General features: G+C 55.7%; 3 protein-coding genes across 7 annotated transcripts in view; 1 reads left to right on the plus strand and 2 right to left on the minus strand.

The window, feature by feature from the left end:
• Positions 1–1,355, minus strand: part of PRPSAP2 (phosphoribosyl pyrophosphate synthetase associated protein 2) — a 20,732-nt gene extending 19,377 nt beyond the window's left edge. The window contains exon 1 of the mRNA XM_051632011.1: positions 44–1,355. The gene's annotated coding sequence lies outside the window, so the exon portion shown is untranslated. The remainder of the gene's footprint in view (positions 1–43) is intronic.
• LOC127390413 (chemerin-like receptor 1) overlaps positions 1–6,410 on the minus strand; it is an 8,070-nt gene extending 1,660 nt beyond the window's left edge. Inside the window, exons 1-3 of one of the 5 annotated variants that reach the window (XR_007890864.1) lie at positions 5,958–6,410; positions 4,353–5,420; positions 1,838–3,403 (exon numbers count right to left, since the gene is read on the minus strand). Coding sequence is in view for 1 of the 5 variants with exons in the window: in XM_051632009.1 (XP_051487969.1) it covers positions 4,319–5,420; positions 5,927–6,036 (1,212 nt within the window). In the remaining 4 variants the exon portion in view is untranslated. Of the gene's footprint in view, positions 1–1,837; positions 5,421–5,926 lie in introns of those variants that run through there. The other 4 variants (XR_007890863.1, XR_007890865.1, XR_007890862.1 and 1 more) reach the window with 4 other exon arrangements.
• Positions 6,043–12,854, plus strand: SHMT1 (serine hydroxymethyltransferase 1). Its single transcript, XM_051632450.1, has 13 exons — positions 6,043–6,067; positions 6,751–6,861; positions 8,152–8,276; positions 8,816–8,961; positions 9,270–9,385; positions 9,468–9,628; positions 9,772–9,853; positions 10,084–10,296; positions 10,536–10,652; positions 10,977–11,099; positions 11,374–11,490; positions 11,666–11,776; positions 11,976–12,854. Exons 1-13 carry the CDS (start codon positions 6,043–6,045, stop codon positions 12,143–12,145), a joined length of 1,617 nt encoding a protein of 538 aa, XP_051488410.1. The 3' UTR covers positions 12,146–12,854.
• The last annotated feature ends 965 nt before the right edge of the window (positions 12,855–13,819 follow it).

A 13,819-nucleotide genomic window follows, 5' to 3' on the forward strand; every position in this document is an offset into this window, starting at 1 on the left:
ATTCCCCAAGCTCAAGAGTGGGACAGTTAAAAATTTTACTCACCAGGGAAGTTTCACCAGAGGAAGGGCACAGGGACTGCTAGCTTTCACAGAGGCTTTTATTGTCTCATTAAGGTCTCCTTAATGAAGACTTCCTCACCTGCTGCAGCCCCCCTTCCTTTCATTTGCACCCACTAGGGTGGGGCCAGTACTTTCAAGGCTGCTTTAGCTCCCACTCCTTTCTCCCTCCCTCTTTCCTTTTAACTGTTCTGAGCCCAGTTTCTATTTCCATGCTCTCATCCAGGTCCCGAGGAGAAAATACCTTCTCCTCTTGAGCTACCACATGCCACGTCCTCCTTGGCTGGTTTTCTCCCTGATAATCTCTGCAGCTTCTCCCAGCTGCAGAGTCACCTGCTGTACTCTCTCCTCTGAAGCAGGGCAGAAACAGGTCTTCTTCAGATCCCTGAGTTCAGCTGAGATCCCTGAATTCACCTCAGGCTTTACCTCCTTGATGTTCTTGATACATCGTCATCTAAGATCCTGTCTTCATTACAGAAGCAGCTGTGTCACAAGACCCAGTTACACTGATGTTGTCCCTCAGCATGATGAAAACAACACGGGGTTTTTTCCTCTTGCATTTACCATCCTGTTAGTCCCTAGTCTGGCTAAAACTACCATGATCTGGAGCCACTTGGGCCTGTGACTGTACCAAGACAGAACACAACCAGGCTGTAATTGCATTCTGCCAACCCTTCTTTCAGCACACATAAATAAATCTGTCATCCCTCACTCCAACTGGACCCATGACATAAAATTCTTCCCACCTAGAACAGCCAGTGAAGTATCACTGTCCCTTGCTGCCTTCCTTGGAGGGCAGCTCTGCACCACAGCCCCAGCCAGCCCAGTTTCTGCCCTCAGCAGGCAGAGCCTGTGACAGAACCTCTAGCCAAAAAATCACCTGCCAAGTCTTCCTGAGCTCTTCACCAAGATGTTCTGGTGATTCCATATTTACCTTGCCCAACACCAAAGTACTGACCTCATCAGACTGCTCCCCCTGTTCTGCTAATTCATACCAAATACTCTGACTAGCAAAACGTGCTTGATCTCTCTGCTAAGGCTCCCCCACCCGCAGCCTGAGCCCCACATGCCCCAAAAGCTCTGCCTGAACCCCACGGGTCCCAGTGGCTCTGCCCATCCCAGCCTGCTGTTTGTACCCCCAGGGCTGTCGGATCAGCCCCTCGGCAGGACCAATCAGGGGCCTCACATCAGCAGGGCAGCAGGTTCAGCTCCTTTCCCAATGACTGCAAATAACTGGGGAGTTCAGGCTGTTCCACCCATCCCATCACATCCCGAAGAGCCTTGAGAGCAAAGCTGTGTCACAGGGGCACAGCTGCCAAAAGAGACGTTCAACCTCCTTGGATTGTTTACATGCCTTTGGAAAAAAAAATAAATTAAAAATTGTGCTTTTTTTCCTTTCTTTCTTCATTCAAGCTTTTCTAGATAAGCACATTTCAAACAGGTATCGCCAAGCATGAGCAGCCTGCCTCTTGGGAATGAGGGACTATCACAATTAGCACTGTGATAACGAGATAGCCTGAACATGAAGGAACTTGATACAATGAGAGATTTATCTTGGAACCAGTCCCTTGGCAGCCTGGCCCTGTATTGATGTCACCACAGCTTCTCATTGCACAAAGGCTGGGGATCAGGCCTGGGATGACAGACCCATCTCATGCTCAAGGCGTTCTGGGCTTGGCTGGGGTGCCAGGGAGGAGATGCCCTGTTGGTGAGTTACCTACTAGTACTCCAGTGGTAATTCCTCAGATCACCCAGTCACTCATGGGAACCATGTACCTACCTTGACTGTCCAAATGACCCAGAAAATTGCTTTCTTTCCTGCCACAAATCAGTCAATGCCTCAAGTCCTGACTTCCAAGGGTGCCAGTGTGAGGAGAGAGGCACGACAGGAGTCCAAGGCCTTGGTCCAATGTTCTTAGAGACTCTTGTCACAAGGAATTACGTGGGCTCTGCAAACAGATAAGGAAAACCAGAAAGAGCAAACGCTGTTCTGCTCAACCTTGACACTGCAATCGATGGTGTAGTTTATCACCAGGAGCAAGTAAACAGCCCTGGAGTTGCATGCTGCACAGCAAACATTGCAGCTTTATCTGGATGGCAGGCAGCAATTTGTGGCAAAGGGTAAATCTCTCTGTTCACTCATGTTTGACATTTGGATGGTCTTGTTACATTCCCTGTTCTCGGCGGGTTTATGCAGGAAGTTAAGGTTAAGTACATGCATGCCTGTAGGATCACAGCCTTCATTGAATATTGCATGGCCCAGCAGACCCATAATGAATCCCCAGCATGTTCAAGTGACAGCTCTTTCTTGGTCGTGTCATCCATGCCAAATAGTGAGGGACGTGTGAATTCGTGCATTCAGGCTGGGAGTCAGAGATTTTCCAGCCATCAGAGCAGTGAGGCTCCCAGGCAGCTTTCTGGCAGGAGGAACAGGACAAATGGCTGATCAGACCATTTGACAGGCAGGTTGGGCAGGCCAGGGGAGGGAGGTGAGAGACAGTCACCTGCTCCTTCAGCTGCTGGGAATGACAGTGCCTCAACTCTGCTGTTCCCTGTTACATGACCAACATTTTCTACTAAGGAAAATCAGAGAGGTTCAGGGGCGGATCAAGCCTGGGATCAACCCTCCCCATCTTCATCCTGTGCAGTTTGCAGGTGTGAAACTTGACCAGACTCAGTCCAGCCACACTTGCTCTTCCTTCTTCCCCAAACCACTGTTTTTCAAATGTACCAAAAGGATCTGAAACTGATCTGCAGGATGGGAATCAGATACAGATGGACAGAGTGTCCCAGGCAACTCCTCACCCCAAGGCTGATTCCTGTCTACTCCAGCCATGAGAGTTGCTGCTCATGCCAGTGGTTTCCAAAATCTGGGTATTTAATCTTTGTTATTTAATCACTCTGTTACCAAAGATGAGCATGCTCAGTCAGGCTGGATCAACTAGGGTTTTGTCACACAGGCAACACAACAGGTTGGGCACATTCTGCAGAAGTTTAGTGGGGTTTAATTTCATTCATCAACAGTACAAAATGTCAGATCTCTGCTAAGGGCCAGAAACGTCACACACACAGAGACAAGCATTGCTCAGATATAGTTACTCTGTACATCAGCCCTGAGTAACTGGGGCACAACCAGTAATTCATCCTGCCACACATCTGGGGAGAGGAGAGTGTCTTACCAGCTATTCCAGACCCTACAAAAATACATACAGCCATCCCATTTAAACCACTTTCTTTAAAAGACACTTTTGTGAGAGAACCTCCAGGTGGATCCCACTGCACGTTCCAGCTGATTTTTTTTTTTTTTATGATTTTATCCTTAAGCTTTAGCAGCACATGCACCAGCCTGGAATGAAAGACAGGAAAGGATCTTTGCATTTTCTTTACTGATTTGATTATCAGGGACTTAGGGAATAGCTCTTCCCTCCTTCCTCTTCTTCTCTGGACAGCCAAAATGCCAGCATAGCTGTACACCTCTGGCACAACCATACACCTCCAGCACAACTGTACATTTCCAGCACAACTGTACACCTTTGGTGCAGCTGCACTCGATTTTGTCCCTGGTGGAACCCCAGCAAAGATGAGCTACCAGGAAAGTCTGGCAAGAGCAGGGAACAAGCTCTTCCCCTCAGCTCACCATGTGCAAATGCACTGTAGGCAGGTGAACCCAAGGGAGAGGCAGACAGGACTTGTCCCCAAATGCCTCACGCAGGCACATCCAGGGTGACCCTGGGCTGGGTGTCAGTAGGAAGAGCAGCTGAGAGCTCCCTCCTTGGGAGCCAGGAGGAGGGGAAAGCAAAGGGAGCTCTGCCAGAGGACTCACAAATGTATCCAATTGTATAAAGGGTCCCCTGTTAGAAACTGGGAGCTGTAACAGACCAGCATTGTGGGGGCAAACAAGTCTGATGACTGGTAGCCACCACCCAGGCTGTGGTTGCCCTCTTGGCACATCCAGCCAGAGAGACATTTTGCCAGGCATGATGGACCATAGGGGACAGAAAAGGAACAGGGAATCAAGGCAGCCAAGGAAGTGACCCAAGGAGCAAAATGTCCTTTGACTTTCCTACCCTACTGCAGCTCCAGATGGTTGTTTAAGTTCCACAGTATATTAAGCCACAGTGGGTTTGAGATACCTCCAAAACATAAACCACACTTTGTTCACATGCACAGCCCTTTGCAGCCCCAAGTCCCGCAATTATAGCTCTGAAATGAGGGGAAAATGCAGAGAAAAGAACTGCCCCCTCGCCCCCCCAGTAGCCACTCAGACCCTTGGGGCCTCGGCTTCCGAAGCAGACCTGGACTTTCTCCTGCTGGTCAGGCTGCCCAGGACTGACTCCTCACTGAAGGCCCCCTCAAAGGTGGACAGGATGGACTGGCGAAACTTCTCCTTGAAGTCCGGCCCGACAAACACGTACAGGATGGGGTTGATGCAGCTGTTGAAGAAAGCAAGGCTGGAAACCACGGGGATCCCTATGTAAAGGGCCATTCTCACCTCGTGACTGGAAGAGTTTCTGGATATTTCCAGCAGGGAGAAGACGTGATAGGGGAAATAACAGAGGAAAAACGAGACTGTGACAGCAATAATGATTCTGTATGGCTTGGCAGAGCTGGCCAGCTGCCTTCTTTTCAGCTTGACAGCAACGATGCTGTAGCAGATGACGATCACCATGAAGGGGATGAGGAACCCACACAGGAATCGCGTTATGATCATCGCTTTGTGTCGCATCCTCCACAGCCTCTGCGTTGCCTCGGACGTGTAGTCATCGGAGAGTGCAAAGTTATTATAGCAGCTGGTGATGTTCCTGGAGCTGACCACAGTGTCCCGAAAGACCAGGTACGGGGAGCTGAGGAGGAGAGCCAGGACCCATGTCCCCAGTGCGATCCTGGCTGCCAGCTCTGGGCTCCGGTGGTTGTGAGACCAGACAGGAAAGGCCACGGAAACGCAGCGGTCCACGCTGATGACCATCAGGAGGAAGACACTGGCAAACATGTTGAGGAAGGCGATGGTGCTGTTCAGCTTGCAGAGGAGCTTCCCAAAGGGCCAGTGGAAGCCCAGGGCGGTGTAGGCGATGCTGAGGGGCAGGAAAAAGGTGAAGATGAAGTCGGCAATGGCCAGGTTGAGGAACCAGATGGAGTTCACTGTCTTCTTCATCTTGAAGCCTGCGATCCAGATGACGAGGCCGTTCCCTGTCACCCCCAGCACACAGGCGGTGCTGTACACCACCATGGAAAGGCTGTGCATGCTCTTCTGAAGGCCAGAGGAGTCTTCATCAGCAGTGGTGTTCTCAGGCAGCACGGTGGGGGAACTGGCATGGAAGGGGGAAGAGGAAGAAGAGATGTTCTCCATCACCAGCCAGCCTGTCCTGGAATCATGACAGCACACATTGCTGTTATCTGCTGCTTCTACAGCTCAAGATGTGGAAAGCTTTGCTACACAAAATGTACCTGCAAGCTCAGAGTATTTAACTTAATATAGAATTAATATAAAGTCCTCTGTAGCATCTGCGTGTCACAGGAACCACCATGACCAGAGAGACCCACCCAGGTTTTGCTGTCAGTGTTGGTGCTGTCAGAGCAACACCTCCACCAAGGGCCTACAACAGCAACGCAACCGTGGTCACAGAAACTCAAACCCGAGTTCTCTGCAGGTGACCAGTGAAAATTAAGGGAGCAAAGCCCAGCTAGACTGATCAAGATTCAGTTTAAAGACTGTTCCTTCAACGAGGACCTTCCTGTGAGGTGCACTGTCCTACTGAAATGGTACCCACAGTGTGTTCCAGTGTCACCATCAGCCTGTCACCCACAAACCACCCTCCTGGTGGTTCCCCTTGCCCAGCCCAGCACCTCAGCAGCTCCTGCCTGGACTCACCACACTCCTTGGCTGCTTTGGTTCTGCCTACCAAGGGTCTCGCTTCCCGAATGACTCTCCTTCAAGACGCTGCTGCTCTCTGGACACTGACTCATGCTGCCTCTTCCCATTTTCCCATGGCTCGGGATCACGAGGAACTTAGTGGGATCCCTTATTCCTGCATCTTGTTCCTCAATCTGTGGTGCTTTGATTTAACCCCTGCAAGCCCAGGTGGCCCAGGCTCCTGGAGCCGGTTGACCAAGCCCATCCACAGACTGGGACGCAAAGCTCAGGAACACACGGACCCCCTCCCACCTGCTCCCCTCAACCCCCGAGGCAGCACCGGAGGGGGGGGGGGGCTGCCCTGCCGCGGGTGGGACGGGGCAGGCTCCGCTCCAGCCTGGCACACCCCGCTCGCCTCGGGACATGGCTTTGAGCCCAGCCCGGTCCCTGCCCGCTGCGGGGTGGCGGGGGGTCCCGTCCTCGGGCTAATGGGGGGAGGGCGCGGGGCATCCCCTGGGCGCCGGGAAAAACCCCGAGGCGGGGGAAGACCCCAGGGGTGCACGGCGGGCGGGGCTGCGGGGGAGCGGCAGAGGGGGGAGCGGCAGAGGGGGGGGCGGCAGAGGGGGGGGGCGGCAGAGGGGGGGCAGAGGGGGGGGGGGCAGCGCAGCCCCGCCCGCCCCGGCCAAGGCCACCCGCACGCCGGCCGCCACGTGCTGGCGGTGCCGCCGACCCCGCCTCGGCGCGGGGCCAATGAGAGGCGCGGAGGTGGAAGAGCCCGGCGCTGATTGGCTCGAGCGCGTCCTGACGTGTTGCCCGCTCTGGTGTCCCGGGGCGGAGCCAAGCGCTGATTGGGCGATGGCGCGGGGGGCGTGTCCGAGCGGGCTATGCTAGGCGCGCCGGTTCCCGCGCGGTGGCGGAGCGGGACCGGGATCCGGATCCGGAGCGGCGGGAGGGTAGGGACCGATCGGGGCCCGGGGCCGTGTCAGGGCCGTGCAGGCAGAGCGTGCCCCACCGCCGGTGGGAGCGCCTGAGGGTTGCGGGGGGTGATGGAGCTGAGCGGGGATGGACCCTCGGGGCTGGGCTGCACCCTGCAGCAGGTGAACTGCCAGGACGTCCCAGACTGGTGGCCCACCACGGGGGTGGAGATGGGGGTCTGGGTGGGGTATGGGGACTCTATCCCCCCTGAGCCTTCTGCGGGGCGGCCCGAAGCGCTGGGTGCTTGTGCTGCTGCAGCCTGTGCGGGAGGGACACAGCAGAGCCAGCCGTCCCGCTCGAAGCCGAAGCACTGCTCCCTGCCCTGCCCCTCGCAGCCCTTTCCTCATCTCGTCCCAACTTTTCCGACACTGGGGATTGCCTCCCTGCCAGCGAGTCCTCCGGACTTGAGAACAGCAGGGCAGCGTGCTGGATAGACTTCAGCAGCTTGGCACAAGCAAACCAAGTGCGATTGCTTAATAACCTGCTCACGGCCCATTCGCTGGCCTTGCGGGGTTAATGAGTACAAAGATGCTTTGTTCCAGCCAAGGCAGAAGCTGGGCTGCCACGCCTGCCCTCGAGCTTGTGCTCTGCATTATAATGCTCGAGCTGTCAAACAAGGGGGCTGGAGGGCTGCTGCCAGGCCTGGGCATCACCTGCCCACGAGTCAAGCTGAGGCAGAGCTGCTGCCAATGAGCCATGCTTGCTTCAGTTAGGATCTGGGGCTGGACTCTGACCTGCTGGGGGTCTGTCCTCGGGGCTATACACAAGGGAAAGTAGCTGAGAGGTAACGGAACATGCTTTAAAAACTCAGGTCTGTGGGCATGAGCACCTCACTGCCCTTGAAATTAAACAGCAATTTTAATAAGACACCCTTGTGTCCACGAGAGTGTTTGCTAACACTTCCTAGAAGTCCCAGGCCTCACAGATGTCCAGGCGTGAGAGGGAAAGGCATTGCTCATGGCACTGATCTGCTTTAGACCATGCACGGCTTCACCAAGTGCTTGGTCAAGTGCTGCAGAACTGGGCCAGGGCAGCCCTGGCAGGGTGGTGGTGGGAGAGTATCAGAAATTATCAAAGCACTACAATTAATGAGCTGGTATTAAATGAGGGTGGGAAGCCTGACAGTTGCCTGTGTTTTCCTCGCCCAGTTTTCCTCTGGGTTTTCAGGGAAGGTGGGGAATGGGAGCAGGCAGACAGGGATGCAGTGTGGAGGCCCCCAGCCCTGCTGCCATCCCAGCCCATCCTACAGACTCCCATCTCCCTGGCAGGTGATCTTGGACACAGCAGGAGGATGGCAAACTCAATGCAGGGCGTCGGGAGCCTCCCCAGCGCGGAGATCTGGGCCTCTCATAACAGGATGGTGCTGGAGCCGCTGGAAAGCAATGACCCCGAGGTGAGAGCCCTGTCCTGGTTCCTGCCCAGCAGCTGCTTCATTCATCCCCTGGGCAGCCATGGACATGCTGACCTCCTCAAGCCAGGGATGTGGCAGAGAGAAGGTCCAAGGCTGAGCTGGTGGGACCCATCCATCCTCTATACCTGCAGCAAGAGGTGGAGAGGGAGGGCATCTTCCAGTCCTGTGCCCATCATATGGTCAGAACTTTGCATCTGCTGCTCGTTCCCCTTTCCTCAACGCTCTAACGCCCACACCAGAGCAGCCAGCCCACCAGGCCATGTGGCAGTTGTCCTTGACTCTCCAGCCCAAATTACAGCTGAATTATCTGGCAGCTCCCTGGGAGGTAGAAACCCGAAATGTGGCCTGTGACTGAACATATCAACTATTTGGGATCAGCTGTACTGAGAAGGGATCTCCTCCCTTCTCCAGCACCTTTCCAGGCTCTTCTCCATGCCCTGTCCCCCTGTCCCCTATGGTGGAGCATCCACGTCTCCATGCAGAGCCAGCACAGGTGAAGCTGTTCCTCTCCCCTCCCAAAGGTGCACAGCATCATCAAGAAGGAGAAGCAGCGACAGAAGCTGGGGCTGGAGTTAATTGCATCGGAGAACTTTGCAAGCCGAGCAGTCCTGGAGGCCCTGGGATCCTGCATGAACAACAAATACTCTGAGGGCTACCCAGGGCAAAGGTAGGGGCTGGGGCAGAGTCCCACCCAACCAAACCCTGGCAGGGAGGGGAGCAACCACCCATGCTGCTAGACCTCACCTGTGGAGAGGAAGTGACAACCTGGCACTGGCAGCCTGGCACTGGCAACCACTGCTCCAGGGCAGGATCTGACCCTCTCAGCTTCTGTTCTTGGCCATGCATGGGACGATCTCAGCAGAGTCACATCTGCAGCTGCTGGTCCTGGTGGCTGCTGCAACCATGGTATCACTGGGTTCTCCACAGCTTGGTCACAGGGTTTGGTTTAACTCCTGCCCCATCCTTTACCTCCAGGTACTACGGGGGAACAGAGTTTGTAGATGAGCTGGAAAGGCTGTGCCAGAAGCGAGCCCTGCAGGCCTACCGGCTGGACCCCCAGAAGTGGGGCGTCAATGTCCAGCCCTACTCAGGTAACAGGGTGCTCCCAGAGCTGGGCCAGCTGCACCAGGTCACCCCAGCACCCATAACCAACCCAGCGTGCTCCTGCTGCAGGGTCACCGGCAAACTTCGCGGTGTACACGGCGCTGGTGGAGCCCCACGGCAGGATCATGGGGCTGGACCTGCCTGATGGGGGCCACCTCACCCACGGGTTCATGACAGACAAGAAGAAGATCTCTGCTACCTCTGTCTTCTTCGAGTCCATGCCCTACAAGGTACAGAGAGTGGCTCCAGCCAGAGCCAGGATGTGGTCCTCCAAAGTGCAGTGTCAGGCTCCTGGTACCCTCTCCTGCAGGCTGGCACTGCAGCTGATCTTCACCCATACCAAGATGGCTGAACGCTCCTCTTCCTCTCCCAGGTCAACCCCAAGACTGGTTACATTGACTATGACCGGCTGGAGGAGAACGCCCGCCTCTTCCACCCCAAGCTGATCGTAGCAGGTGAGGATCAATCCCTTACAGACCTCCCTGGTGACCCGCTCTGGGCAGGGGTGTCTCCCTGAAGCCAGTAGCATCCTGGAAAGCCTGTAAGCTGCTACAGCACCATCAGGAGACCTTTAACACATCCACACTGGCAGCTTGTGTGCTGTCCTCAGCTGGGCTGGACCTGGGGCTGTCCCAAGGTCCTTGAGCATCTGCTGCTGTCCCCCCCACGTGCCATCTCCCCCCAGGTGTCAGCTGCTACTCACGCAACCTGGACTACGCCCGCATGCGGAAGATCGCTGACGACAACAGTGCCTACCTGATGGCCGACATGGCCCACATCAGCGGGCTGGTGGCTGCTGGGGTGGTGCCCTCCCCCTTCGACCACTGCGACATTGTCTCCACCACCACCCACAAGACATTGAGGGGCTGCAGAGCTGGCATGATCTTCTACCGTAAAGGTGCCTGACCCGGCTGGGGAGCTGGGAGAAATGTGGGGAGGTGCAAGTTAAAGCTCCTTCCTGCTCTGGCTGGGAAGGAGGGAGGGCAGGAAGGTCTGAGGCCTTCTGGGAGCATCTGAGGAGCTTCCCAGAGCCAGCTGTGGCCCAGATTTGAAGAGAGACAACGACAATCCCTGAGTAGACAGGTGGGAGAAGTGAGGCTGAGCTGCCTCCCGAGTGACAGTGACCCCCTCCCATAGGCACCCGCAGCGTGGACCCCAAGACGGGCAAGGAAACACTCTACAACCTGGAGAGCCTCATCAACCAGGCAGTCTTCCCTGGGCTGCAGGGAGGCCCACACAACCACGCCATCGCAGGTACGCACCTGGGCTGGCCACCAGCTCCAGGATGGCCAAGGGAGCCACCAAAGGTGTCCTGGCTGGGCTGGGACCCGCAGCAGCAGCACAGGGGGCTGCAGCTGCCCCAGGGGCTTGCAGCTTGGAGATCTGCAGCAAGGAGCAGCTGGCTTGATCCAGCATCCCCTGAGGAGTGACCAAGCTTTTCCCATCCTGCCTTTTGGCTCACGGCACTGCCACCAGCCTGGGAAGGGATTGCCAATCAGTTTGCTCAGCTTCCAGGATGTCTCCTGGTGGTGGTGCCACACATCCCCACCAGCTCACCCCACCTGCCTTCCTCCCCAGGGATCGCCGTGGCGCTGCAGCAGGCCATGACCCCCGAGTTCAAGGCCTACCAGCAGCAGGTGGTCGCCAACTGCAGGGCACTCTCCACAGCACTGATGGAGCTGGGCTACGACATCGTCACAGGTAAGGATGGGTCTGGGCAGTGGGATGGGGCTTCCTGTGGCTGGGATTGAGCCAGGCCAGGCCACGAAGGCAGCAAATGCACGGATGTGATGGGCAGGGCTCTGCTGTTGTATTCCTCACAACAGCCACAAAACTCTTTGGAAGCAGCCCCCCTTCTGCCCCCAAAACCCAGGGCGGACCCCGGTGCGATCCCAAGCCTTTTTCGCTCAAGTTCTGGCACGGGAGCAACGTTTGTCCCAACCTCACATCCCTCAGCAAACCCTTCTCTTTCCAGGGGGCTCCGACAACCACCTGATTCTCCTGGACCTGCGCAGCAGAGGCACAGATGGTGGCCGGGCTGAGAGGGTGCTGGAGCTCTGCTCCATCGCCTGCAACAAGAACACGTGCCCTGGTGAGGGACCCCACAAGCTCCGCGCCTGCACCCTGGGGATGTCCCATGGCCCACGCAGAGCTTCCCACAGGGCTCCCAGCTCCCAGTCCACCCCAGGCACTGGGAACCAGGCTGAAATCCCTTGCGTGGTGGTTTTGGTACCAGGTTTGGTGAGGTATGACTTGTTCTGGTGCAGGTGACATCAGCGCCCTGCGCCCCAGCGGGCTGCGCTTCGGGACACCGGCCCTCACCTCCCGCGGCTTCCGGCAGGACGATTTCCGCAAGGTGGCTCAGTACATCCACAAAGGTGAGGCTGGGAGAGTGTGTGCAGGGCCAAGTCTCAGCTCCAGCAGCAGTCCCGGGGTCAGGGCAGCTCCTCTGGGTGAGGAGGCACAAGCTGGGTGGCTTCTCCAGCAGTTGGGGAGGGCTCCCTGCGGCAGGGCTGGGAGCGCAGCAGGATGTGTTGCAGCCACGATGTCTGACCAACATGTGTCCCATCCCGGCAGGCATCGAGCTGACACTGCGTGTGCAGAAGGACATGAGCCCCAAGGCCACGCTGAAGGAATTCAAGGAGAAACTGGAGGAGGAGAAATACCTGAAGGAGCTGAAGGCACTGAAGGAAGAGGTGGAAGCCTTTGCAGCCACCTTCCCACTCCCAGGGCTGCCTGTCCTGTAAGGGGAGGCCCCCAAGTCTGCTCCTGGAGCCACAGATGCACACTTGCACCCCCAGTCTGAGACCAACACCCCAGTGCCTTCTCCCAGCACCTCCCCGCTGGCACTGGCTACAGTGCAGCAGTGGCTCCTGATTCAGCTCTTACCCTCCTCTCCCCTCCCTCTTGGGGAAGCCCCCCCACAAGGAAACCAGCCCTTTCACCAGTGTTACAGTGACCCTCAGGGCCAGGTTCAATCCCACTCTCACTGGCTGTGGGATCTGCAAACGAGGTTTAAGCCCAAATTCAAGCCAGAGGCCCCTGCCCACAGCATGGGGAGGGACACAGGGGTCCACCCCCCACACCTCTGTGAGCCAGGCACTGTGCTCAGCTGCACCAGAGACCTCACAGCCACTCAAACCCTACCTGGTTCCCACATCAAGAATTTCCTTTTGTGCCTTCCAGTCTCTGTAGCTTTGATAAGGCCAAGCCTTGTCCCAGAATCCCTGAGAACAGCCTTTCTGGGATCACCATCCCATCTCAGCCAGTGTCTCAGGTATTTCCTCAGACCTCTGAGCACAAACCCTTAGGTAGAACCATTTTTTAATAAGCACAGTAAAATGAAGAATTTAACCACAACGTATGACAAGAATTATAAGCTTTAAAAAATACAACAGATTTTTTTTTTTTTGTATTTCAAAAAATACCTGAACCCAAATAAATAATTTTTTTTTTAAAAGTACATTTCTCAGACTAGTCATTTGGCATTAACATCTGTTAAACTCTTGTGCAGTGACACTTAGAGCACGACACTGAGACATGCTTCTGGGGTTTCTCCCCGTTCACACTCGCTCTAACTAGGGACGCACTCGGCACGCACGGGCACACACACACACACACACACACATATGGAACTCCACATGCAGGAATAGGATACAGTGCTTTAAAATAAGATGAGAATTCCTCCCAGCTTCCTGGCAGCCCCCAGAGGCTGCTCCCAGCCCAGCCCCACCCTGGCAGTGAGGTGGCCAGAGGGACTGGATACCCTGTGTTTCTGCCTTCCAGTTAAAACGCCTCTCAGGGACCAGTGGGTTTGTGACCCCAGTGATTGTGGGGTACAGTCTGTCACTCTGACACTGTGCTTCTGGGGTACTGCAGGGAGCAGGTGCTCTCCTGCACCTTTCTGGTTTTCCCATCGCACCATCCAGCCTTTTTAAAGTGCTGCTACCAGCCCCAGGTCCTGCCCAGCTCTCCGAGATGCTGAACCCACAGCGTGGGCTGTCACCCACCACTCAGCTGAGGGCTTAGGGTCCCCCATGCTCAATAAAAACAGGGCTTGGAGCAACCTGGTCTAGTGGAAGGTGCCCCTGCTCATGCAGGGAGGTTGGAACTAGATGATCTTCAAGGTCCCTTCCAACCCAAACCATTCTATGTTTCTATGAAAACCAAACCACAGGCCTGGGGGAATGGAGCCATCAGCTCTCACCCCTCACACACCTCTCCCACCCCCTCCCAAACGGTGAATATTGCTAGAGTATAGGCAGTACTCCCTCAGACAAGGCAAGGCAGCTTTGGAGCTGCTTACAAGTGATTGCTACTGGATGAAAGTAAATCCAAGCACTGTTCTCTGAGAAATGAGACCTGTGAAGGGTTAATACTGCCTGCTCCTATGGCTGACCCTCTTGGGGTGGGGGCTGAAA

This window comes from Apus apus, chromosome 14, assembly GCF_020740795.1.
Source record: "Apus apus isolate bApuApu2 chromosome 14, bApuApu2.pri.cur, whole genome shotgun sequence".
NCBI lineage: Eukaryota > Metazoa > Chordata > Aves > Apodiformes > Apodidae > Apus > Apus apus.